We start from the raw sequence: 27,318 nt of genomic DNA, 5'->3' as shown, positions 1-27,318 counted from the left end.
TGTTTAATCTTTTCCTCTCATAATCAGAATCAGAAAAGGATTTATTGCCAAGTATCACTTACAAGAAATTTGCCTTGGTGGTTGGTGCATACATAAACATATTAAACATTAATATGAAAAACAATAAATACAGAAATATAAATATATATATATACTACCAGTCAAAAAGGGTTTTCCAATGTTTTCTCAGTTAGCCTTTTAAAATGATATCAGATTAGTAAACAGAATGTGCCTTTGGAACACTGGATGAATGGTTGCTGATAATGGGCAATGTAGATATTGCATTAAAGATCATCCACTTCTTTCTACAACAGTTGAGAACCCTTTTGCAATTATGTAAGCACATAATGTAATCTGAAAACTGCTGCCCTGATTAAAAAAACAACGCAACTGATCTCAGCTGGTATTCTGTCTGTGATGGAGTGGAATGGAAATTTCTAAGTGACCCCAAACTTTTGACCGATAGTATATATATAAACAAAATAGCTGTTAAACATTTGACATTAAATACAAATAATGTGTGTTTACTCTTAATGCAGAACTGTAGATCTTTTTTTGTGATTAACATTTTTTTAACATACAAAACATGAACAATAATGTAATAGGAGTAGTATATACAGTAGTAATAATAGTAATGCAGCTAAGATTACACCATATGGTAAAATCATCCTTGTTTCACAAATGATCATCCTTTCTATACAGATGCATTGTTTAAATATTTAAATCCATCCCCTGCTATTCCTGGGACATCTGTGAGCACTCCTGCTCCCTCCACCTCTGCACAGCCAAGGGATGTTGCATCTTGTTGTTCAGAAGTATTTTCTATCAGAAGCTGTAAAACAAAGCTGTAAAACAAAGCTGTACACTGTTTTTCTTTAAGTGTATGAACATTGTGATTAACAGTGGAATTGGCTGCAATGCAAGAGGCAACAGCTGATATCTTGTCCAAGGCACCACATTGGTTAGGGCCGGCTGTCAGCATTATATGATCACCAGAGTTAAATAATGGTTGTCTTGTCCTATCTGCTAGGTTAAAGGAATCTACTTGGAACTCCAGCTGACCATCTTGTGTGATGCACACCAATACAGGAGAGGGTAACAATGTGTGTATTATCTGTCCATCAGCCGCCACTCTATTCCCACAATTGTGAGTTCAAGATTCACAACCAAGATCAGCAACTAGATCCAGACCTGCTGCCATCCCGACGCTCCGACCCAGGGCCTGGGCTGCGTTTACCCATCTCTCGCTCAAGTTTCTCTCTTAGTTTGTGAAAAGCAGGTCTTCTGCGTGGCTCCTGCTCCCAGCAAATCCTCATCAGTGAGTAAACACTGGGGGGACAGTCCTCTGGAGCCTCCATGCGATAGCCCCCCTCCACCCTCTCCTTCACCTCCTTCAGCGACTACATGAACAGGAGGAGGAGGAGTGGGGATGAAGTACAAACTAATATATTGTGTATAGTGATAAGTGAATTAAACATTTCAAACAAATTTCACCAGTCTGGCTGTGTTGAAATAATAATAAGAAACTCAAACTCAAAGATAACAGGAGAAAAATATTGCAAATTATTAACACAAGATTGCAAAAACAAATTGAGCAAAATGTGTGGCCGAAATTTAACATTTGTAAAATTGCCTATAGATGTTAAAAGCCCAGATACTAATCACACACTTTTTCTCTTATATAAAATAAATTTAATATTTTCTTCATTTGGACATTTTATAATTACATTTTCCCCTTCTTAACTCATTAGGAGTGTTTCTTGATCCTTTTCCAAACAATTCTTGCAGCAGGACAAGCAGCATTATCTTGTTAAAGATATCCATCCAGTATCACCTTGGATACAGACCACCAACACTTTATTAGTTTGCAAGACCCTTGCATGTGTTTTTGCCATTACATATTTTCTTTATTCTATAAAAAAAAGAATAAGGGATGTGATTATACCAGTGTAATGTGAATGGTGTAGGTGGAGCGGGCTAGCAGTTAGCCAGTTAGCTCAAAGAGTCGACTGACAACTGAACGCCAGGTGTCCACAGCGCTATATTTACTTATCATACATGAGCAGTAGTACATATAGCATAACCTGCACCAACTCGTTAGTGTTGGTGTGTCTTTTTTGATGTCCTCTCTGCATGTTGACAGAGAGCAGGGACACACACACACACAGAGGTGCAGATGGAGTGAAACTACATCGCCTCTGCAGTTTATTTAAGTCACAGTGAGTCACGGCAATGCCGGTAAAGGGAGGTGTTGTATCTTGTGTGGTTTGTAAAATGTTCTAAAGTATGTTCCAAGTAAATAGGATAAATAGGTTTGGAATTATTTTTTACAACTGAAAATATTTTTTGTTATTAGGCCTACAGCGGGAAAGTACCGAAAAAGGTACCGTTGGGTACTGGAACCGAATTTTGGATACCGAAAAAAATGTGAACGGTACCCAACCCTAATAGTGAGAGAAATCCTATCAATTGTCCATACAAACAAAAGCTCAGTGCAAAGCTAACTGTGGTTGCCTTCATGTTTGTCCTTTCAGCTCTCTTTGTCCTGATCAGTCAACCTACTTGAATATTCCATCATTCTCTCTCACATTTTGTTAGGTTTAGTCTGAAAACTCTCAGCCGGCAAATCTAACATACCCTTTGACAGTAGTACATTTGGAATGGTTACATTTGTAGTGGCTAGGTGTGTCTTTATGGAAGATGCAAAGTCCACACAGAAATGCCCTGCCCGGACCGGGGATCAGCAGGACCTATTTACTGTGAGGCAGCAGTGCTTATGCATCGTGTTTAAGATTGACCCTTCTCCCAGAACAAATAATCTTGGGCAGAATGGAACCTGGGTCCCTGCAATCTGACATGGGTTATCATGAATCTGGGTACAAAATTCCTGGACCTTATCACAGGAACATAGGACATTTGGTGTTTCTTTTAAACCAAATCTAAACAATCTGGACGGTGTCCAACAAAAATCTTGAACTTAAAGAGGCGCACCCTCACATGGCGTGACATAGTTTTAATATTCCTACAGATTCTGTCACACTTCTCATCATAAAACTGTAGATCTTTGATCACACAGGTACCATTTTTACATGGCAATAAACAGACACTAAATCTCAGTTGCTCTACCTGACTGACTGAACTGACATTCAAACATCAACACAGGAGATCAGGAGATTCAGGAGATTTAAACTCAATGTTTCCAACATTATGATGCTGTAGTGCCACTCACTATAGGCTTTGGCTACACAGACAAGACTAATCCAACTACAGTAAGTTGGAATAATGCATTGTTGGTTTTTGTCATTTGATGGGATCTGGTATGGCAGCAGTGCTAACCACTGAGCCAGCGTTGGTGGTTGCACAGTCTTGGTCTCTCTGCCAACAGATAACAAATTACCAGGCGCAGAGTTTTATTGAAGGGAACACAAACTTGACCCACATAAATCAACCTGCATATGTAGTAGTTACAAACAGGCTGCAATTAGGAGGTAATCAACTGCATTTAGGACACCACCTATTGTAAGGCGCAAAAGAGACAGGCTAACTGTCCCTTCGATTAATGTTGCCTGATCCTGCTGTCGTCATTACCTCGGCGGCCTCAGCAGTCAGGGAGCACGGATTAGCAGAGGACAACTAGAGTGACTAAGAGAGCTGTGTTTAAGTAGCTTTGTTTCTTCCTTTTCAGAGTCTCTATTTTACAGCCTCAACATAATCTAGTCGTCATGTGACGTCAACATGTTTTGACCTATTTCCACCTGCTTTGACGTCAATCAAGAGGAGCTTTCTCCTTCTCCCAACCCTAACAGTTCATAAAGTAGATTAGTTAAGCTTATTTCTACATGTTGTAGCATCACAATGTACAGTAAACCTCTGTCCCTTCTGTCACCCTACCATGATCTGAATGCCCTAAAGTTTCCTGCTAAGCACAGTAAGTCGGTCCAGAAGATGACAGTATAGTGACCTGACCTGGTCAGTCTGACCTGGTCAGATGGTCAGCTTTTTTTGGCAACTACATGCTAGAGACACAAATCCTGAATGACATGGCAACAGAGTAACGTAACAAGCTTGATTCTCTTTTCTGTCGGTTGCGGGAAAGTCAGGAAAGAGGAAAGATTTATCTGAAGTCTTATTTTTGCAGATTCTTTATAGGGTGTCCTTTCTCAAAATCAGCTTTTTTATTCATAGAGAGAGTGTACGGAGAGACTAGGGGATGGATACCCGACCCAAGCCTGTCGGACCCGACAGTACCTAGACGGCCAGGCCGGGTTCGGACAGATAATTAGAAATGATGTTCAGGTTCGGGTCGGGCTCGGTCACATCAGCGCGATAAGGCATTTATTGTAAAATGGTGCTGCGGCTCCTTTAAGAGAGCTCAGTGCGCGTGTGTGTGTGTGTGTGTGTGTGTGTGTGTGTGTGTGTGTGTGTGTGTGTGTGGAAAGTGGGCAGAAGAGAGATATAGAAAGAGGAAGCAGACGTGTTGTAGCAAGATGCGAACGGAGCAGAGTTGGTGGAATAAGTTTTGTACACAGTGTGTGCGGTGTCCGAAATAAACCCCAGACTGAAAGCCAAGTTCATTAATTTGCTCACCAGAAACGGAATTTTAACCCCGACATTATTCATTTGGCCCTAACGAGTCTCCCCTGGCTTTCTGACCACGGTCGGAAACAAGCAATCAGGAAAGGTTAACACATTGAACATTTTACATTAAACAGCTTATTAACGTGCGCTTGTTGCCCTGCGTGCGCTGATGCTAAGCTACTACCCGTTGCCTGGCTGTAGCTTCATATTTAACATAAAGTATTTCCCAAAATGTCAAACTATTGGTTGGCTGGAACTGCCATGTCTGTAACATACCCATGTGCCTAGTGATTCACCCATACAGTAACATAACAGTATAATGTAAAGTGACATGTTCAGGTGCTAAATACCATCTTAGGGTAAGGTTGACGACCGTAAGAGAAGATCTCCCACAGAAGAACACCGTAGCTCCAAACATCTGACTTTGTGGAGAATTTCTGCATAATGGAAGCAAATATATAAACATATAAAAAAAAATGTAGAACCCCTTTTCTAATAGGGAATACTTATACTGATATTTTAATTTCTAAGTTGTTATAAACCCAGTAAGTACTCACATTCTGGTGGATTAAATAACTAAATATAAGTTATGCTGGAGAAAGATATGCATCATGTCCTTACACCAACCTGCTCCTTATTGATGGATTATTACTGATTATAAGGTATTAATAAATTTGATAACCATTAATAGAGCTATATTCTAAACCTATGAATGCTTTATACAATTTATATTATTGTAAGTACCAAAAACAGGTCTTGGAGAGACATAGATAACGCTTAAGTATTACAGAGGGGCAGAAACAGATATAGAAACAAAAACAAACCCCTGGTAGAAGAAAAGTGACACAATAGCTCTCAAAACCGACCTCTTTCTTCAGAGCTTCGGGGGCGGTCCATTTGACCGGCAGTTTGGCATTATCTGACACCTTCGAGTCCACCTTGGTCAGGCCGAAGTCGCTGACCTTGGCCATGCTGTCGTCAGAGACCAGCACGTTACGAGCCGCCAAATCTCTGTGAACAAACTTCTTGGACTCCAGGTACTCCATCCCCTCACACACATCACTGACCACAGACATGTAAACACACACAAACAACTGTCATTTTGTACAGTTACCCGTTGAACACACACACACACACACACACACACACACACACACACACACACACACACACACACACACACACACACACACACACACACACAGACAGATCCCAGCCCCACCCTCCTCTGTGTAATTTATTTGCGCTGTACAGAACAATACATTCAAAAAGGTTTGAACTCACAGAGCAAAGCAGAGAAGCTGAACTGAGTTCACAACTGAACGTCCTCGTGTCCTTAGAAAGTTAACAAGGTTTCCCTGCAACACAAACACATATGTACACAATACTTGAATAAGGTTCTATTAGAAGATTTCTTAGTTTTATATTTATGATATATACTACACGTAGACAGAAATACCTTTTTGGTTTGCTAATGCATTAAGCCAGAGCTAAACAAGTTATTTAGTACCACAGGCAACCACAATGAGATTCTGGATTTTGGCCTAATGTCATTAACCAGGAGAGGAACTCTGACTCCTACTCCTTAAAGCTGCATTGCCATCATTGGCATACCATTGCATCAGTAGTGGCTCCAAGTGGCAGCAGGGGAGTCTGTAATTGTTTTTGGAACACATGCAAACACTAGCCTGAGATAAAACAAGCAAATAGTCACAAAGCCATTTACTCTAGTAAAAACTACAAAGATTTGAGGGCATACATCTCAAAGCAATCACACCTTAGTACATAAATTACAAGCAAACGCACAATCAGTGAAAACCTGTAGTTATCTGAGTGCCTCCCTTCCCCTCTATCCTCCAGGAGTTGTCCAGATAACTTGATTACCCAGAAAATAAAACAACCCCCGTAAACTAATAAACCCAGCATAACTATTTTTTCTCACTGGCTGCTGGTGGGGAATTTGCAGAAAAAAAACTGATGAGGTATTGATGGCTGGTGAGTCCAGATTTCTGTTTAGAGGGCTCCCTCGCTGCTGTTTAGGAGATGCTTCCCACCAATGACTCATCTTGACGTCTGAAATTATTTTGGTTAAATAATACAAACCAATGTGGTTTCACTTACTATATGTGATTTTATTTTCTGCTTGATTGCTGAGTGATGTAACAAGGCGTCTTCTATTCATTCACTATGTTACCTTTTTCTTTCTTCTTGTTACCAGTTGTTAGTATAATCACATTTTGTTTACCAAATGAGAACCACTGTTGAATGATGTGTTCACTCACTGTACCTTAGCCATGAGCTCTGTGACAATATGAAGGCCTTTGTGTAGAATGACCCCCAACAATCTCACCAGGTTTTTATGCTGGAGCTTCCTGGAAGGAGTGAATCCACGTTAAAGACACTGACAGCTGAAATAAAAAAAACTAACAAGTTACATTTGATTGAAAATGATATGCTCAGTTGCAAAATAAGCCACAATTAGTTCATTTTCATTGAGAAAACGTATTAAGGGCTGGTTTTATTAGTAATTCATTCGCAGTTCATCAGGTGTTTTGACAAAATGTGAAAACATTAAAATTTAGGGAATCTTCAGACTCACGTCATGACTGTGGTCTCCTGCAGGAAGGCCTGAGCTGTGACGTCACATTTAATGGTCTTTACTGCCACCCTCTGGCCCATATAGTCTCCTTCATAAACAGCTGGAGGTGAGAATCACACATAGTAATTGCCCATCAGAATACATCTGTACTAAGACTGAATTATTTTCTGTAAAGGTTTGATAACACTTTTTCATTATAAATGTTGTGAGGGTACAAAGATAATAAGGAGAGTAGATCAAATCAAATAAAAGCTCACCACCAAACTCCCCCTCTCCAATATTATCTCCCAGTTTGAGCTTCGTAATGTCCAGCAGCCATCCAGCTGGAGAGGAGAGGGATGTGAACTGTAAACATGACACGTAACACTACATGCTTGCATCATCTATATTATTATTATTACATTTGATCTGTATTGTTAAAGTTTTCTTGACATTACATTTAGACAGCTCCAACTCAGCTGACTTGGCTCCTTGTTTTTGTTTGGGCTTTAGAAGAGTTGTAGCGATGGAGCCTTTGTTCTTTGAGTAGAACTGCAAAGATGGAATCACACAACAACTAATATATCCATATAATATCAATATCGTGATATAAGACTAGATATCGTCTTAGATTGTGGATATCGCAATATCGTAATATGACACGTGTTGTCTTTTTCTGGTTTTAAAGGCTGCATTACAGTAAAGTGATGTAGTTTTCTGAACTTACCAGACTGTTCTAGCTGTTATATTATTTGCCTTTACCATCTTAGTTATTATATCCACATTATTCATCACAAATCTCATTGTGTAAATATAGTATTTTGTGAAAGCACCAATTGTCAACCCTACAATATTGATATTGAGGTATTTGGTCAAAAATATTGTGATATTTGATTTTCTTCATATTGCCCAGCCCTAACACAACAGCAGATATTGACTTACTTATAGTAGATGTTTTTTATATCTGTAATATCTGTAATTTCATTTGGTATGTCCATTCCCCACACTCTTTGTGTAAAGGTTGCCACATACACAAGGATAATGAATTATTATTTTCTATAGCTCTAAAGAGAATAATGAGTTCATTGAAACTATGACACAGAGAAAATGAACACCTTTGAAGCAGTATGAGTATAACGCTGCTCATGATGCTTTCTGTTTTGTAGTCAGGAAACGGAGACATTAAACTGACACTGAAGAGTATCTATACATACATTATGTGGTGCAGTTGTTCTCATGAAATAGCTAAATATAGGTTATATCGACAGCTGAATTAAATTACACAAGTAAAATATGATACAGTGACACATCAGAGCCTGGTTTTATATTGTCAGCAGTCTGCCAGCACTGAGACAAAAAAGCATCTATAACATGATCTATCCCAAATATACATCTGGATGTCCTCCCTCTGTTTCCTCGCAGGAGTAGAACAGCCGGTCTGACTCAGGCCTGAAACCATCTGTGGCTCGCTGATAAGACGGTGCTGAACTGGCCATCTCTGTGGAGCCTATCTATAAACCTCACTGCAGTAAAGCATAACGCACCCTCACAGGCCAAACAAAGATAAACCATAAAAAGGGCTGTGCTTCATGTGTTTTCCTGTCTTTGCTTAATTTTGACACATGAAGTATGTATTTTTACACTGGTGTCAGTTATGCTGATGGGTTATCAGGCTGACAAACACGTTGGCTATAAATACAGCAGGTATTAGAGTGCCTTGGTTCCCAACCCCCTTAAGACGAGGAATTGTCTATTTGTGACACCTCGTCCCAAGTTACAGCATAAGTGTGAACATTAGGGTGACTTTTAGCCATGCTAGTCCTTGGTCGATCGGTCCAACAATTACCTTTAAAGTTTGTAGAGACATTCATGATCCCCAGAGGATGGTTCCTACTAACTTTGATGATCCCTGACTTTTTCTGATCAGCACCACCATGAGGTTGACATTTGTGGTTTTTAGTGAAATGTCTTGAAGGATACCTTTTTTTCAATCTAGTGCCATCATAAAGTCAAAATTTTCATTTGTCTAATATTTTGGTTTATGGCAAAATTCTTGCAAAACTAATGACATTTCCATCAGCCTCAGCTGTAGCAAATGCTAACATGACAAACTAAGATGGTGAACATGGTTGAAAAAAAAACAAAAAAAAAAACTGCTAAACATCAGCATGTTAGCATACTGATATAAGCATTTAGCTCAAAGTGTCAGTCTAGACTGCTCCTAGACTGGAGCAGTCTAGGAAGAACTCAGTCCTCCAAGTCGGGAAATAAGCTGAGGGAGTCAACTAATTCTAGGAAAGGGTTCCATGTCTCTAGGAATGTCAAGATAGAGCCTTTCAGAGATGATCTAAACTTCTCAAGCACTTCTTTAATCCAACGGTCGTGTGTAGGAGGGCGGGAGAGCCTCCAGTTGAGCAAGATCAGTCTCCGAGCTAGCAGAGATGTAAACGCCAGGGCCCGCCTCAGTGCAACAGGGAGGTCAGCATCAGGGGATATGCCAAAAATGGCTGACAAAGGGTTAGGGGGGATAGTGTGATCATAAGCTCTGCTCATGGTGTCAAAAATGTTCATCCAGAAGGTTGTTAATTTAGGGCAAGACCAGAACATATGAGTATGGTTGGCAGGGGACTGGTTACAGGCGTCCCGGACAGTGGAAGGACGTGACTTTTTGTCCGAAGACAGGGGTGTGGAGAGTGGAATGCGAGACGAGAAACAGGCCTTCAGGTAGTCTGTTGTTACGGAGTAGGCTACAGAAATCATAGGCTCCTGTTTTATAAAATATTTTCAATGTCATGGCTCAATATTTAAATGATTAATGTCCTTTAATGTCCTTAAAATGAATGTCCTTTAATGTTGATTTTACAACGATATTCTAGGGATGACAATTGGTGCTTTAACAAAAATATTTTCACAATTAGATTTTAGATAAATAATCATCAGTAATGTAGATATAATAACTAAGTGCAGTGTTTCCTTTAGGATTTCTTTTAGCAGTGAGGGCAGGTCTGTCCGAACAACAACTAGTTCTACTTGTTGTTAAATTGCAATGTGAGTGGCAGCCAACATTGCATTATGTTGGCAGGATAATTTAAAAGGCAACTGCGACAAAATTGTTTGCACAGCCCTATTTCTGATACTGTGGTGGCAGAAATTTTGCCATGGTGGGCCGTCACTTCAAAATCAACAGAGGAAACACTGTGGGTAAAGGCAAATAATAGAACAGCTAGAACAGTCTGGTAAGTTCAGAAAACTACATCACTTTACTGTAATGCAGCCTTTAAAACCAGGAAAAGACAACACTTACGATATTAAGATATCCAAAATCTAAGACAATATCTAGTCTCTTACCGATATCATTTTGATATATTGCCCAGCCCTACTTTATTATAAGACTGACATGTTTCAGCTCGTGGGCTTCATTTGGATAAACCTGATGAAGGCCACTACGTACTACATAGAATTACACAACTTGCATTGAATCTAACCAAGAACCAAGAGCCTCTTACCTCTATCATGTCAATGAGGTTGTAGAAATACTGTGTGTTGTCGATGGTCAGCTTGTTGTCCTGATAAATGACCCGGTAATGGACGACATCTCCGGAGACACTGACACACAGGACGTAATCGCCAGGATGGCGAATGGACTCTCGAACCAGGAACAGGCCGTCCTCGGCCGGCTGCAGCTGACACACCGCGTCTGGACCCGATATCTTCCCATGAAACCAACTAGGGGAAGACGGCACAGGGTAAGACACATAAAAAAACATCCGTTTCATAAGTCCGAAATATCTTACAGATGCAAATTTTCTAAAGGACAGGAGGTGAAAACATGTCAGGAGTGTACACACCAAAAAAGGAAGTTGGAGTGATTAATACTGACAATGTTTGTTTGCATGTCGAACTCACACTGTGTAGTCACAAGATGCGTTTTCAAGATTGACCAAGGCAGCAGCTAAAGTCAGAAACTAGTGTGCTCCCATGTGACAATCACACTGCTTGTCTTTACTGTATGCAAACATAGTTGCATTCTACTGATGCAAAAAAAGAGTGCAAAACTGAGAGGAAGAGGAGACCTACGGCATGAGGCTGAGGCTGGGGTCGACATGCAGAGCCTCTCTTTCACGCACATTGGAGGCGTTTATGAGTCCTTCCTCTCCGGTGGTGTTGTGTCTGGCCTTGTAATATCCCTTCCTCTAGTAAAGAGGAAAGAAAGTATTGGGTCAAATGGTAGAAAAAAAACAGACAAGTACTCTTAACAAACACTATCTATAGCTGCTTTTAAACATGACAGTACCGTGCTTGTGTCTACAATAGTGAGGATGTCTCCTTTGTAGAAAGTCAGTTCTCCAGGTTTTGGTTTCCTGTGGTCCCCCTTGGCTACACACTGTGTACTGGCAGCCCAGCTCATCTGCAGGAGCAGAATAATAATAATAACAACAACAACAATAACAATAATAATAATAATAATAATAATAATAAGAGAGGCACCAGCCCTAAAACACCTCAGTGTCTGTCTGAAATAATGGAGCCAGACTATTAACTTAAAATATTGACTGGCTGCATATAAGCAACATATTAAACATGACGAATATTGTTTATGGTTTATTTTACGAGACTGTGATGTCAAGGCTTTGTTGAATTCTCAATTCTGATTGGTCAATTACGGCTATGGATCAGTTCCGATCATAGACTCTAGAGGACCATTTTTTATCAACAAAATCATTTTTCAATCAATAATTTGTGTCAAATTATTGATTTGTTTAGTAAATAGCTGTGTAATAAGCAAGATAATATTATCCTTTCAGGCTTCAATTTGCAATAATGACCCGCTCACTATACATTATCCCTTACATGATTTCTTAAAGCTTCCTTTAAAGAACTATGTAATTTGGTATAGTTATTAATCGGGAAAATAGAAACAAAGCTGTTATTTAATCATTGTTCATTTCTAGGAATTATCTTTAAACAACTGCTTCATTCAAACCCAAGTAAATACCTTTGATGATTTATTAATTATTAAAAACTTTATTCTTCCTGTTGAATATCTGTGCTCGTCGGTAAAGAAATTGCATGTTTGCATGTTCAGCAGCACTGACTAAAAGACTCAAGTTTAATTTGGAGGTGTACCAACTTCACAATGTCTCTATTTAATCTATAATCTCTGCCAAGTCTTAGAGTCTTACCAAGAAACTACGTCGGAAATCATTAGGGACCCCCAAAATAACGTGGAAAGAAAAACCTTTTGCCTAGCTATAACGTTACCCAAATTGATCCTTTAATCAGTAATGGTGTTTATACAGCACTCACATGTAGTACTGCAATCACAAGACTATGCTCCATGGTTGACCAATGAGAATTGTACATGGAATAAATTGCAAAACACCTTAAACTCCATTTAAAAACCCTCTCACAGCCTGATACATTTTTATTCTAACAATATTCAGCTGTCTTGAATGACTTCAGACTTTAGTTTTTTTAAATTATTAATCATATGGGTCATTTCTGTTATGCAGCAACATTTCGGTCTCATAACCGTTGGAGAAAAATAAAGACTTTTCATGTTTTTTGTATTATATAAGAATAGTGACATGTTTAACCAAAACATTGACCAATCTCAGGCACTAAATAATAACTCTTATGGGTGGACTGGTTCTTATTGGGTCTATAGACCTAACAGGGTGGAACATTTTGAGCTAAATTAGCTTTAGCTCTGTGAGTGACCCAGATTTAGCTAGCTAACCTTCTACACATAAACAGAACTTTTATAACTATATCAAATATGTTTTTAAATCTTTTTGATCGGACCAACTTTATTCGTAATTTAGCCTCACAAGGTGGAACATTGAGAGTGTGACAAACAGATTAACATGACGAAACGTGTAAAAGTTTATGCTCACCCTACCTTTTCACATAGACAGTATATAAGAAGCTTTTTCACTCCATTCAGTTGTCACTTCCTGAAAATGGTCTCAATGGCATTGTAGTCTTTTTTTGGAAGGTGAAAAACTACTTACAAACAGGGTGGAAACTTCAGCATACACAGTAAATGATGACAATTGTATTTACATACTGTATATATATGTTAGAAACATATTGTTCAAGCACATGGCCTATAAAAAAACTAGAATGTTTTGAGCTTAGTAAAGTAAAAAAAAAAAGTTAATGTGCATTTTGTGTTTATGTGACAAAAGAACTGAATTTATAATTAAAGCATTCGTTCTAAATATTTGACACATTTCAAAGAAAATATAAAGAAGTATTTTATGCTAACAGTGTTGCTGCAATGACCCTTTTTTTCTATCCTTGAATATCAATTCTCAACAGCCCCATGTTTTACCAAAAATAACACACCAGAGATTAAAGTGAATTTACTTAAGCTCCTTATATTATTATAATATAAAGCAAACTACTTAATTTGGTGCTCTGAATCATATTACATACCTTTGCCATGAGCAGGGCTGGAGTGTTGGAGAATTCTGTGTTGAACACCTGTCCAGGAGATAAATATCTCAGAACAATAACATACAATTAAATAAAAAAACATAATAAAATTCTGTTAATAAATGCCTAAATAGAGGCATAAACAGTAGCCGTTGTCGAGGCAACAGGGATCCAAAAATACAACAAAGCAAAATAAACTGTTAGCGGTTAGCAGGATGTTGATAGCTTTGTTCCTGGCTGCTCCTGTCTCATAAATTAAAAGTAAAACGCCCCAGGACAGCTTGTTCAGTCTGGTTTCTTGTCGACATGAATCTTTCAGTACCTGAGGCTCTCTGGACAGATGCTGACAGTTTCCTATTCAGGACAGCTGGGTTCGTTAACTGGAGAAAGAAGACTTCGAAATCATCTTTGTCTCAAACAGCGGTGACATTTTCTCTCCAATGTCTTCATTAAAACTGCTAAGCAGGAACCGATACTGTCGATATTCATTTCTCAGACATGTACTGCAGCTGTGGAGTGAGCGTTGATATTGTCAGACTACTTCCTCAATATTTTGGAAAATGCGGTTCATATTTCATGAAGCGACGCAAGAAGTGACGCTGTAGGTGACACGTGTTCGGTTAAAAATAGTGTTTCTTAAATTGTGGAAAGCGTTTAATTGTTTAGAATTTGCAGTGACGGAGACACAACAACTCAGGACACAAATGGCTTAAAAGTGTTTTAATATATTTCCCCTAATTTTAGGCAACACTACAAAGACATTCACATAAGGACAGAAACGTTAACACTTCCCATTTCAACAATACAAAATAGATTGCAACATCCTTCAGAAATAAAATAAGCAATATATGATGCTCTTGATAAATGAAAATCAAACTAAAAACGGCACAATAATGCTCTCATCACATCAACTTTTAAGCCAAAGAGTTGTGCAACTGTCCCTTCCCTGTCCTACATCTTTACAATATTAACCTGACAAAACACAACTCATAAATGTACCCCTTACTCTGTAATACACAACATGATGCAGTAACAAGGAAGAAAGTCAAAGGACTACATGATCATAACAGTAGATACAGTATTTAGTCGGACTAAAGCTTCTCTCTTCTGTTAACCATACTCTGGAAGAAAAAAAGGTTACCAGGGATATTATTCAAATGATAAAATTATGGCTGCATACAGTAACATTGTCATTTCTTAAGTGCTTCATTCCCTCAGCATGCTACAGACTGTGCAACATAAGACTTCTCTCTCCTCAAGAGACAGATTTACTTTCCAGTGACCTCCACAGAAAAACCTCAAAACGGAGAATCTCTCTGTACATTTCTTGCAAAACCTTATTCACGTTTTCAAGGGAAATGTATTTTTAGTGTAGTCTTGTATTTAAGGTGTGATGCAGGACCTTTGAATTTCACAACTCAAACGTATTACAATTTCAAAATGCATGAGGAGGAAATGTTGAAACAGGAGACTTTAGAGTGAGCGTTTAGTTCAGGAAGGACCTTCACACTATTTTATTTCTAATGTTCCTCATCTTAGGCACAACGAACATCACAGTACAGTATGTATGAAGATCTTAAACAATAATCTGTGATCTTTCTCAGTTTCAAAGCTTCTAAACCAGAAACCATATCTTTTTGTTTGTTGAACACAGACTGAAAAACATTTTAGTACACAAATGTCATGCACCAACGTTAGTTCAGCGAGTCCTGACTCAAGCAGTCTAGTTCAGACCCTAATGCTGATGATTTAACTGGAGGCTTTCAACATCTTATAAAACAATACTGTAGTTGATGGTGGTATAACTACTGGGAATAAACAAGAAGAAGGGTGGTCAGTAGTAGTGTGCAATTATACTGAAATGGAATGATGCAATCATTCATTTTCATGATTTCTTACCAAGCCAATTTTCTCTGCAAACTTTAAAAGACACTTAATCTGCGGGAAATTACTATACGAGAAGGATTTGCAGTACAGATTCTTAAGCTTCTGTTTTCTCCCCCCCAACACATTACTCCTCTTAATTCAAGGGTAGACATGTAACATGTACAGTCAGTTATATTCATATGTGTATAGCTGCGTGTTAAGATTGTTTTCAAGATAAGAAAAGTTGAAAGTAGTAACATTCTACCAGTCTACCAACAAGCAAAGGCCTCCACTCTGGAGGAAGAGGTCAAGCACTCTCGGCTTCTTCCTTCTTGTCTTTTTTGCCCTCCCCCTCCCCTTCGCCCGTTTCGCTGCCGTCCCGTCGACGCTTACGGTTGCGAGCGCTGGCCTTGGACGCTGGCAGAGACTCCATGCCCAGAACCTTGTGGATCTGGCGGAAAGCAAGCAGCCGCAGAGCATGCTGGAACCAGAGAAAACAGGAATGAGAAATGTTGCTTTGTAGCGTTATAGAGGGACACAGGAAACGAGGAGAGAGAGAGAAGTATGACATGCAACAAAATGCTGTGGTCCTCTCCTTTCCCCCACAGCTGACCCTCTGAAGGGTCCGACTCTCTTTCCTCATCTGACCGTTCGTGGATTCACCAAAAATCAAACACGCTTGAAATTAAATTTGCGTGGTTCTGGTGGTGGTTTCACAAATAACGCTCACCAAGCTCATTAGCTAAACCTCACACTGTTGCTGTCTTTATTCACAGTTTAGTACTGGCTCATCAACTCATAACTGAAAAGCAAACAACCAAACAAACCAACCAAGCGTGTCCCGTTATGCTGTCCAGTTACTAAAAGTGAATCCACACCTTTCACCCCATCAGAATCTAGACTTTTCAGTGGCCATGGCATCCATGCTGTGTCTGGGTACCTGTGCACTGGCAGTAATGTCCTCTCTGGCTTGAAGCATCATGCTTCCCAAAGCATCTGTTGTCTCTTTCTCACAGGGGTCCATCAACCCTGGTCCATCTGAGTAAGGGGAGGAGAAACAAGTTAACACGTAAGTGTGATAATGTATGTATTGTAATAAAATAATAATGAGTAATAATAGAGGCAGTAAATGGTGAATCCTCTCAAAGGTTCAAGTTTGACACAAGCTGATTTTGTAGCACCAGAGGGAGGCACGGTAGATAAGAAAATTACATGAAACAAGTATCTTTTTCTTGAAAGTCATACAAGTTCTGTATCCTGTGAAATAATCTACGTATTCAAATCTCATTAACATGTTTGCCTGACCTGGTAGCAGGATGCCTGTGGAGATGCACTCTAGGACTCTGCGCATGGCCTCTCCTGGGCTGAGTGGGCCTGCAGCACTGCTGATCACTTTCTCCACCAGCAGCTCCATCGCCTGGAGGGAGAAGACACTTCAGACAGTGGATTGAAGTACCCTTATACATGTAGGTAGTCCTGTACCAGTCCTGACTCTTCATAAAAAAAAAAAAAACCTCGTCAAGATATTTGGTGTGTATAAAAGTCGCCTCACACAAGATACAGACAGCATTGACTCAGCGCTGAGAGCTATGAATCTATGTGAATATACTGTTTATGTTATTGTTCTCAAATAGACGGCACCAGGAGAGACAGACGTACAAAAAGAGGACGGAAATTTAGGGAAACGAACAGTTAAAATCAAACGTACAACAATGCACTTGTGCTTGGAGAGATGACACAATATTAAATAAAACCTTATTAGGAGAAGGTCGAATGCCCCGCCCCAAAAAAAGAAAAGGAAAATCCAAAAGTCCAAACATAACAGACAGTTGAAGCCTCTTACCCAGCCGGGCATCTTCCCCCAGGTGGGAACCCGCTGACATAAATCTCTCAGCAACCGAATGATGATCACACAAGACTGCAGCCCGTTGGCACGAGCCTTCAGAAAGGAAGAGAAAAAACTATTTGTATTATTTTTAATTACTTTAGATAGACTGGACTTCTGACAATGTCACTATACAATTTAACTGGTGACATTAAATGTGTGTATTTGGAAAAAGGCAAAGTAAAAACATTTGAGATTCTACTCAAAACTATAAACCTGTTTTGTGAGTAGAAATCTTAATGACTGAAGAGATGATGACCGCACGTGCTTGCTGATTTTAGAAATCTTTATCATACAACTTGAACCAGTCCTACCAGGATTTTCGTGGTCATTATTTTACATTGTTTTTATGACATTTTCACGTGCATGTGGTGCTTTTACCTGAAACCATTTGGCGTGACGGAGAGCAGCCAGGTATTCCAGACATTTTCTCTTATTCAGAAGATCAGTGGGGTCCTTCTCAGCCACACCTGGAGGAGATAGCATGCACAAGCTCATGACCCACAGTCAAACTAATGCAAAACCCCAATGATGACTGCAACACATAGTAAGTGTTGTTACTGTTGATGTAGTCACGTTTATCTCATGTGACCAGACATTTCCTCGAGACTCTTTGGTTTGTTTCAGTTTGTTTTGTGAGAAAAATAATGAGGGGAAGATATGAGAGAAAAGGAAAACATTTGACCATTGAATATGGAAGTTTACGTGTTTCACCGATGTATTCTTTGAGTGGGAGGTCACAAAAACTCATGCAAAAAAAAAAAAGAAGAAAAAAGAAATCCAAAGCATTCAGAGAGAAGAGTGGTGGAGTTTATATTTAGTTTTTAGTTTAAGGTGACTAAACCACATAAGACCTATTGATTTTATGTTGTCTTTAAATGTGGACACCATTATCATCTGCCTGAGTGCATCTTTCTCTTAAGAGACATTTTGACTTGTTAAACTTAAGTGTGACTAATAACATGAATAATGTCCATTTGTGTCAGTGTCAGGGCGCTGGTACGGAGCATGCTGGTTCACTGGTGTGGACACTTAAAATGAAACTGAGCAATCGTTCGTTTTCCTGCTATAACAAGTCAAAATGTGTGCTCTGAGAAAGGCACGTTAAAGACCATTTTATCTATTAAGTCAAACCCTCGTTTCCTTCTTCCTATAATGCTCTTATGACTCTTGACATCTCTAAAGCATTTTGTAACATTTCTCCAGTTCAGGAACTGATCATTGAGTCCCATCTTTTGACATTTCTTCCCCACAATTAACACACAAAAATCTAAACCATGTAAGATTTGGCTTCCTTCACACCACTAAATCATTGTATGCAGGGAATTTGTAATTATTCAATAATTAAACATTTTAAGCTGCTTACATTAAGACTTGTAGCATTTTCTATAATAAACTCAGTGTTGTGGATTTCCTCGTTTTTGCATCTGACTTTGCACAAGAGCCTGAGTGAAACCGTTTGAGCAGCTGAGCTTCAGATCCAAAAATTGATTTTCTAAAACTTTTGATCATGAAACGTGGACTGTATTCCTTTTGATGCTCTCATTCTACATCATTTGATTGACCCTACTTTGCATAGATGGCGATGGCTCCCGTTACTCCTCTGCAATAATGTTTGAAAGGAAACTTCTTAAGCAGATAAAAGGCACAAGAGCAAGGATACTTTTCCCTTACAAGTTTGTCCAAAACATTCAATGTGGTTACTGATGACTGATGTTGAAGATTTCTCAAGATCAGCCTTGGGACTTTCCAACTTCTATGTTCACTAGAACTGTAGCAACAGCAGAGAACATGTGCTTTCTTACAGGGGAAATGCATAACAAAAACAAAGCCACTTTTTTGAAGTCTACACTACCATACCACTAAGAATCAAAGACCCATATTTATCATGCCTCTTAGAGATGGGGCTATGGATTTAGCAGCAGCTGAGCCCCTGGAAATGAACAAGAGGGGGTTTCCTCCTCTAAAAAGCTTAATAAACATGGGCAACCTGGTATAAACCTTTAGGGTTTTTATTCTTAGTGGTATGTAAATAAGTGTGGTCTTCAGATCAGCCATTGGCTTGCCTAGGTCTGCTGATACAGAAGTAGGGGCACTGATCAACAAACCCAAACAAAAGTTACAAAATAAAAGACAACGGCCACAGAAAACATTTCTACCATGTTTTCTAAATGGGAAAAACACATTAAAATACTGAGTTATTAGAGCAGGTGGAGGAGTGTTTGCAACACAATGATCTTGAAAATTACCTTTATTGTTAAATGGGGGGGGGGGGCGAGCGAGAGAGAATGATAATGGATTTAATAATGTCATCTCATTATTTCAACTACTGATCATTGCGAGGCGATAAAATGACACTCCAACACCTCTTCATTGATAATGCCACAGTATGATGCAGGGATGAGAGACGAGGGAATGGGAAGTCTCTGGACCTCAAAATCCCCTCATGCTGTAGGTATCGTGACCATAATGCAACAAGAAGCTGAACTCTTGTCAAGTTTAGAAATAAGGATTTAAAAAAAAATTAAAAAAAATAAAAACAGTATCACCATTTGAAGCATTTTCATCCCTGGGCATTATCTAAACACCGATCATCACCTTCAGTCTATTATTATAGTTTCCCAAAGGTTTTATCTGAGCATGTGTTCACAAGATACACACACCCTAGTGGCACAGAAAGGTCGGAGAGCCCGGCTTTTGATTCCCATGTTGTGGAAAAGAAATGAAGAAATCGGGGACTACTGTAACTGCAAAAAATGGGGGAAATGAATAAAGTGGGACAAATGAATGTGAGTTAAATCTTATTTTAGGGGCTAAAGAAAAAAACCTACTATGAACGTGGTCTTGGTTACAAGTCCCACCTCTCATTTTGTGTAATTTTAAGAGCTTTTCAGCCTAAAAATGTAGGCTTTTTGTGGTTGGAAGGATGGAGCAAGGGGTATATATATATATATATTTTTTTAAGTGTATTACACACATCGCTTACATTTGGTCGTCTGGTACTGAAAGCTTTGGCTTCTCTAACCTTTCTCAGCCGCTTTTCCTCCTGCCTGCTTCTCCTTCTCAGTAGCAGGGTCCTCCCTCATCAGCGGCGAGGTGAGAGAAATGGTCACCTGCATTTTGGGCTCCTTGCTTGAAAATATCACGATGTTCGCCTCCTCAGGGTGAGCCTGCACCTCATACTGATCTTCAGAAAATGTCTGCCGGTTAAAAGGACACTTGGGATTACTCACTACAGAGGAGGAGGGGTGTAGGGGCAAATAATAGCCTTGTTTGGCGAGGTTACAGGGCAATACTGTTATCTGTTTAACTCTGGGTTTCGCAATTTATTTTCTCTCAAAGTAGTTTACCTTCAGTCACAGGGTCTGTGACATTACCATAAATATATTTCCCAACAATCTTTGTAATTGTAATATTTAGGAAAGCAATGGGGCAGTTTAAGAAGATAAAAGCCCCATCTCACTCTGTAGGATTCAGGTGTCATAACCAGGCAGTGAATCTAAAGATCAGTCAAAAGCACCTTTAATGCAACATTACAGCTAAAGCAGGAGGGAGGAAGTGTGAGCAATTGCAACACATCATAACCTTGTACCTGGTGGCAATCCTCTGTCTTGAGGAGAAAATGCCAGCAAACTAATTAAAAAAAAAAAAAGAAAAAGAAAATCCACATGAGTTTCTCTCTTTAGGCTACGGGCAGTTCAGTCATTTGTGAACAACTAGAAACCACACAGTATTTCTAAGATGTAGCAGAAAACAGTCCTCTAATAACAAACAGACTTTACACAATTAACTTTACAGAGTGGCAGTTCTGAAACACCAAAACAGTGGTAGTGTATATACTTTGTTTATATACTTTTAGCTTGCTGTACCACAGCAAGCTAAAATGACAAAGTCAACTCTACTGATTTTACTTTCACGGTTTATCATTCTAATCATTAATACATACAAATATAAACTGCTGTGTTGTTTCTGACTGTGAAAGACATCTGTGCATGGTCACTAATGATAAATGAGATGCTCTAGCATATGAGAGAAACTCATCTAGGATGAAGTGATTCGACAGAAGAAGATTTTTCTGGGTTGGTAATTTGGTTGCAACACATGAGTGCAATTACTACATCACAAGGTTTCATTTGTTTGTTTATATAGAGTGAAAACCTCTCGTTCCCGTTATATTTAACCTTTCAGTCCCTCGGTATCCAGCTCTTATGACACAAGTCATAAGGCAGTGGATGACAATTTCCTCTCTTTTTTTTTTTTTTTTAAATCTACTCATCTGACTACATGATATTTAACTAATAGTGATACAACTGGCAAGAAAACCGTTTCATGCCATTTTAGTCAGAATTTACAATTTATCTATTTTTGATACCACACCCAGGTATGTCATGAAATCCTAAAATATTTTAAAACTTAAAACGTTGTAAATTCAAAGGTTACCACAATTCTTCCCTCACTCAACTTCAACCAACGTCCTAAATTAACTGGCGACGTTTCCTTACCTCCAGTTCTTTGGGCAAATGCTTGGCGATGTTCTTCAGTAAAGAGATGGTGGGTTTCTTAGCAGTCAGCAGGATGAGCTCAACATTTCTGTCCCCATGAAGCAGCAGGCCTTTGGCCAGGATGCCCACCCTCATCACACCTTTTAGCAGCCGTCCTGAGTTCTCAGTACTGTCAAGAGAAACAAACTGTTCAGCTGAACTGGGGTTGCTTGCAGCAAAAATCTATCTATCTATTCACTCTATCACCTACTCAGCAATAAAAGGTATGTTACCCTTGGCTTCAACTACCCTAATCCTTGTTATTACCAACCTGCCCAAAGAAAAATGTGAATTATCTTCCAGAAGTCATTCTTTACCCTTTTTCATCTCCTCCTTCAGTGGCAGCCGTATCAACAGCTGGTGTCTCCTTCTCCAGCAGGGAGTCTGACACCAGTTTTAGGGCTCTCTCAGAGTGGGAGACAATCCTCTGAACAGCCTGCAGCTCTTCCTCTACTGGGTAAATGGTCGAGTGTTTAGCCATGATGTGACGGTCGTCAGGAGAGTCTGGCCGACGCACACACGTCTTACGGGGGAGGAGGGAATAAAGTGATTGATCACACTTGGAATTCAAGTTTTCTCCCATACAACACACAACACAAAACACAGAAAAGAACTGCAGTTGCGGCGCTCACCAGTAGAGGGGGTACTGGCATACCAGGGCGGCTCATCAAAGGTGGAGGAGCCATCCTGCGTCTCTGCTCCCCCCAATACATCTGCTCCTCCTCCATCCTCCTCCAGTACATGTCCTCCTCATATCGCCTGCAGGAGAAGTTTTTAATTAAAAGTCATTTACTCCCACAGGGGAATGTGATGGCTGCCATTAACGAGACACAGTAGACCATAAAACAAGCACTTTACCGAAACATTTAATCCAATCTACCGTTGATGATATAAGGTAATTATTATACAGAGGTTTAGTGTCAAAAGCATTGCTAGTGGTTAGTTAATCCATGGTTATAAAAATGGCAATTCCCCTTATAAAACAATTAAAGCACAGGCCTGGTATGTCAAACATTTCATTGTGCATTAGGGAAATTCACTGATTTAGACCTTAATCTGGCTGTACAGTTTTCATGATAAAATCCTCACAACTAACTTATTTATATAACGTCCTCTGGCTGTTGAAACTGCATTTATACTATAAATGCAAGAAAGCTGATGTGAATGACAAGAAAACAGGAAAAGAGTCTATTAAATGAGGCAAGATATTCCCTTTTTTCCATGTGTACATGCGTCAGACTAACACTCAGCTTTAGGACTTCCCCTTTACTGATATTACCTGTACGAATGTTTTTTTTTTTTGTTTTTTTTTAAGTCTATTCTTTGCCAACCAAGGAAACATGTTTAACGTCAAAGTGGGAAGATGTTTAAGTTACTAACTTTGGCCATGAGTCTGACCTCATCTCCATGTGCCAGCACTGCTCATCGTCTCTCTGTCTCTTCAGCACCGCCTTCTGTTTCTGCTTCTTCAGCTTGCTCTCCTGCAGCTTCCTGGCCCGGTTACTGGGCTTGATCTCCACAGGAAGCTCTGGGTTCACTTTCTTCTACAGAGGAGGAGGACAGAATAAATGTAAAGGGAATGTAAGAAGGATGTAATGTCAGTCCACAAAGGATCCTGCACATTCTCAGGCCATTCTCACACTAGTACAATTTAAAAAAAAATCATTTTTTTTCTATTTAGTCTTCCATCCACTCCAAGCTGAAATTGTTACCCCAAAAAGCTGAGCGTTTTCTTAAAAAGCAACCTTCAGAGATAATATCAAGTCTTCCTCTAGTCAAACCTCTCCTTAAAGCCACATTTCACTGGAATTGTATCTTGTACTATTTCATGCGACAAAATTAGTTGATTGAAAGGTGCCCCGCTGAGTTTCTTGTAAACAAATTTTTACATTCCGTGTTACTCACTAAAATGCATATTGTGTATTCTAGAGGTCTAATAACATGTTTAGTGCATTTCCTTCGTCATGAAACATTTGCAAAACAGATAAAGTATTTTAAATCCAGCATTGTTTACATCCATCTATACATGTTGACTAGCTTGCAGTCGTCTTCTTCTCTGCGTATCTTGGCGTGTTACCGCCACCTGCTGATCAGTGCAATCGCGTGACACCATTGGTAGGATTGTGTATTACATCCAACACTTGTTTGCAACAAAACAGGGACACACTAAATTGGTATATTGGCACCTTTAAGAAGCCAACTTTTTGACGTAGTTAACCTCACTCCTTGTCAGTTAATGGCTGAAATACCCCATTGTGTAGCTTTTCGATGAAGCGAAGAAAGAGCACGTATCTCAACGCTGTTCATTATGTCTCTCTGGCTAACCAGTCAGACAGGACTCAGCTCAGTGATGCTCTGACTAACTTACCTTGTATTGGAGTCTGTGCCTTCTTCCTTTCAGGTGCATGTCTTTAGCGTTGGGGTCGTTGAAGCTGCACTCACACAGTTTACAGTGGAATCTAATCACTTTGCCGTCAACGTTTCGGACCTGAAACAAACAGAAAGTTTAGGTAAATACACACCATAAATGACCACGAACGCAACATAAATTAGCTTTCTGGCTCTGATGCGAATATTTTTTTACTTTATAAAAGGAACTAGAACTTTTTTATTATTTGCATATTAACCAACATATGTCAGTCCTACAATATACAGATTGTCTGTAGGGCTGGGCAGTATGGAGAAAATCAAATATCACGATATTTTTGACAAAATACCTCAATATAGATACCGCAACGATATTGTAGTGTTAACTAATGGTGCTTTCACAAAATATTTACACAATGAGATTTTTGATAAATAATCATCAGTAATGTGGATATAATGACTAAGTGGGTAAAGGCAAATAATAGAACAGTTACAACAGTCTGGTAAGTTCAGAACATAACATCACTTTACTGTAATGCAGCCTTTAAAACCAGGAAAAGACAACACTTATGCCATATTACGATATCCAAAATCTAAGACGCTATCTAGTCTCATATCACGATATCAATATAATATTGATATATTGTCCAGCTCTAATTGGCTGTCGGCCATTGTCCTCATTTTCTGCTTACCTCCTCTACGTAGTCGTGTCCCACTGGCTGGATGTCTCCCTGGCCTCCAGCTCTGTCACCTTCCTCATCGTCACTCTGAGGGTCCCTCCTCGGAACTGACTGTTGCATGGGCTCCTCCACCTTGGCAGCTGACACCACCGCTGCTGTCACTGCAGCTGCTGGAGCGCTGACAGGCTTATTGGCTATGCGGCAGGCAAGATATTAGAGAGTTTATTGAAGGCTAATGCTAGATGCCTCTTTTTAAAAAACAAAAAAATATCCTCTTCTAGTCTCTAATTTGTATCTAGTTCAAAGGTTGGTAATTAACCATCGATAAACTAGTAATTGTGTTAACCAACGGTTATTTGATTTGTTAAAATGTTGTCACATTCGTTCATTTTGTTAATTAAATTGTATCTTGCATTGACACTTATAGGACAGATACTATAACCGAAATGCAAAGCTGAAGCTTAACCATTCAAAATAAACATGTATTTAATGACACAGCAAGCAAACACACAAAAAAAAACATTGTAGTTAAAGAACTCGTTTAGATATAAAAAAAAAAAAAAAACTCCAAACTTTCCATTTGTTGGGAGCATAAATCATAACACCACTTACAAATGTTATATATTTTGGGAGGAGCTGGTTTCTTGACTGGTGCCGTTATTTTGACCAGGGTGTTTACAGCCCCCTGTTTGGGTGTCACAGTGGAAGTTGAAGTGGTTGAGACAGAGGCAGGAGTGGATGTGGTGACTGGAGGTTTCCCAGCTGTCGAGGTTGTGATAACTGGAGCTGAATTCACCAACACTGGCTCAGTGGAAGGTATAGGTTTGCCCAGCTTGGTGTGAAGTTTCACCACCTTTCCAAGGGTGACAAAGAAGAGACAGAGGGGGATACAACCATTTAAGGCTGCTGATACTTAATCCCATCCCAAATCCCTGAGGCAGGTTTCGTTCCAAGACTTGGCCGCTCAGATGGAACATAACATGAGTACACCACAGTCATGTCCAACAATGTTACGTCAATTTCTCCTACATCTGCCTATATTTTCTTAAATAACAACAAATATTGAAACACTTGAAGATAAAGACAAAAGCATCACAGCTGTGCTAACCTTCTGATGTTTGGCCCCACGGATATGGGCGGCATAGGCATCCACTCCGGTGCAGGTGACGTCACATAGCTCACAGCGTAACTGAGTCTGGACACCTCTGGGCCCATTGCTGGCTCCCGTCTGCCCCCCAGATTTAAGGGCTGCCTCCTTTTTCTTATGCTTCTGGCCCTCAAGGTGCTCCCGGTACGTCTGATGCAGTAAATCAAACCAGTATGCAAGTTGAAGTTTCCAAATGCACATAAAGAGAGAGAGATATATATATATATATATATATATATATTTGTTAATTTTCATTGGTTTTCTGTCTTAAATATATTATGCGTTTGTTCTGCTGTGTCTTTTTTTTTTTTATTCGTTTGTGTAATTCAAAGCTCTGTAATGCAAAACACAAAGCTTTTATGTTAAAAGTTTTCATATAATACAATCTTGTCCCTTCTCATAACTCCTACCTGAGGGCCTGCACAGCTGATTTTGCAAATGTCACAGTAATGGAGCTGGGGCTGCTTGGGAGGCCCTTTGGGCTTCTGCAGCTTGCTCTGGTGAAACGTGGGCTTTTTGTAGGTGTTTACAGTTGGAGCTGTCACCATGTTGCTGCCTGAGTTGCTCCAGGAAGAGCTTGTCAGCTGCTTAGGTGGTGGTTGGATGGGGGGCTGGGGCTGTTGCTGGGGCTGCTGAGGTGGAGGCTGCGGCTGGGTGAGAGTCTGCTGGGCCGGCTGGTAATAGGAGGGGGTGGATGTAGAGGTGTAGCCAGTTGAGTCATAATTGGAGTAGCTAATGCCTGAGGGTAAGAGAGCAGGAGGAATAGAGTGAGGACACAGAGTTATTAGAGAGAAGAAAAGCATACAAAATATGGGTCACTAATGAAGGCTTAGCAGGCATGCAAGCAATAAGCTGCACTGCAATTTCAACAGCATCCAGACCAAAAAGGACGAAGTCAATCCCAAAATTGTCTTTAACAAGTGTTGAATTAGCAAAGTAAGTTTAACGTTTTTATACACCCATCCCTGCTACTCAATATCAGTTCAAACCTTGGTTCTCCACCACAGACACTCTTGGGTTTCCTTTTAAACATTTCTCATCCAACTAAACATCTGTGACACAAGCCGAACACCTGAATCATAAGAATCAACCAGCACTTATTACTTAAGCCCAATATTCAGTCATTTACTACGTAAAGGCAGAGTTAGTGGTTAGCTCGCCAGCTAAAGTAGTTCACCAACTAGCACTGCGAGTACTCAGTATGTCACAAAGTGTCTAGAAATTAATATTTTACA

At 39.6% G+C, this 27,318-nt stretch overlaps 2 protein-coding genes across 12 annotated transcripts in view; both read right to left on the bottom strand.

The window, feature by feature from the left end:
- Window positions 1-23: 23 nt before the first annotated feature.
- On the bottom strand, window positions 24-14,150 carry matk (megakaryocyte-associated tyrosine kinase). 3 transcript variants are annotated; one of them, XM_078258975.1, is made up of 14 exons: window positions 13,920-14,150; window positions 13,598-13,645; window positions 13,059-13,162; window positions 11,451-11,564; window positions 11,234-11,349; window positions 10,663-10,882; window positions 7,615-7,708; window positions 7,435-7,500; window positions 7,178-7,277; window positions 6,866-6,950; window positions 5,863-5,936; window positions 5,445-5,640; window positions 4,929-5,015; window positions 24-1,400 (listed from the first exon to the last, which is right to left on the bottom strand). In XM_078258975.1, the coding sequence occupies exons 4-14, from the start codon at window positions 11,562-11,564 to the stop codon at window positions 1,173-1,175; spliced, it is 1,380 nt and encodes a 459-aa protein (XP_078115101.1). In that variant the 5' UTR covers window positions 13,059-13,162; window positions 13,598-13,645; window positions 13,920-14,150; the 3' UTR covers window positions 24-1,172. The 3 variants fall into 3 exon arrangements, with proteins under 3 accessions (XP_078115101.1, XP_078115100.1, XP_078115102.1); XM_078258974.1 differs by lacking the exon at window positions 13,059-13,162; XM_078258976.1 differs by lacking the exons at window positions 4,929-5,015; window positions 13,059-13,162.
- Window positions 14,151-15,032: 882 nt separating this feature from the next.
- zfr2 (zinc finger RNA binding protein 2) overlaps window positions 15,033-27,318 on the bottom strand; it is a 24,784-nt gene continuing 12,498 nt past the window's right edge. For 6 of the 9 annotated variants that reach the window (XM_078258970.1, XM_078258971.1, XM_078258967.1 and 3 more), the window contains 15 exons: window positions 26,494-26,822; window positions 26,045-26,233; window positions 25,549-25,789; window positions 24,949-25,130; window positions 24,258-24,377; window positions 23,270-23,433; window positions 22,522-22,648; window positions 22,207-22,412; window positions 21,851-22,019; window positions 20,374-20,548; window positions 17,730-17,818; window positions 17,307-17,402; window positions 16,769-16,880; window positions 16,404-16,501; window positions 15,033-15,944 (listed from right to left, as the gene is read on the bottom strand). In XM_078258970.1, coding sequence (XP_078115096.1) covers window positions 15,771-15,944; window positions 16,404-16,501; window positions 16,769-16,880; window positions 17,307-17,402; window positions 17,730-17,818; window positions 20,374-20,548; window positions 21,851-22,019; window positions 22,207-22,412; window positions 22,522-22,648; window positions 23,270-23,433; window positions 24,258-24,377; window positions 24,949-25,130; window positions 25,549-25,789; window positions 26,045-26,233; window positions 26,494-26,822 — 2,471 coding nt within the window. In that variant the 3' untranslated portion in view covers window positions 15,033-15,770. Of the gene's footprint in view, window positions 15,945-16,403; window positions 16,502-16,768; window positions 16,957-17,306; window positions 17,403-17,729; window positions 17,819-20,373; window positions 20,549-21,850; window positions 22,020-22,206; window positions 22,413-22,521; window positions 22,649-23,269; window positions 23,434-24,257; window positions 24,378-24,948; window positions 25,131-25,548; window positions 25,790-26,044; window positions 26,234-26,493; window positions 26,823-27,318 lie in introns of all 9 variants that reach the window. The other 3 variants (XM_078258972.1, XM_078258969.1, XR_013502505.1) reach the window with 2 other exon arrangements.

Source organism: Sander vitreus, chromosome 9 (assembly GCF_031162955.1).
Source record: "Sander vitreus isolate 19-12246 chromosome 9, sanVit1, whole genome shotgun sequence".
NCBI classification, from domain to species: Eukaryota; Metazoa; Chordata; class Actinopteri; order Perciformes; family Percidae; genus Sander; species Sander vitreus.
This window is presented reverse-complemented; position numbering and strand designations above follow the sequence as displayed.

Coding starts and splice junctions, on each gene's coding strand:
- matk (XM_078258974.1), bottom strand. Junction 10,883..11,233: donor CCCAGCCTCAGCCTCATGCC/GTAGGTCTCCTC, acceptor GTCTTCCCCTAG/TTGGTTTCATGGGAAGATAT. Junction 5,641..5,862: donor CAGCTTCTCTGCTTTGCTCT/GTGAGTTCAAAC, acceptor GTCTGTGGTCAG/TGATGTGTGTGAGGGGATGG.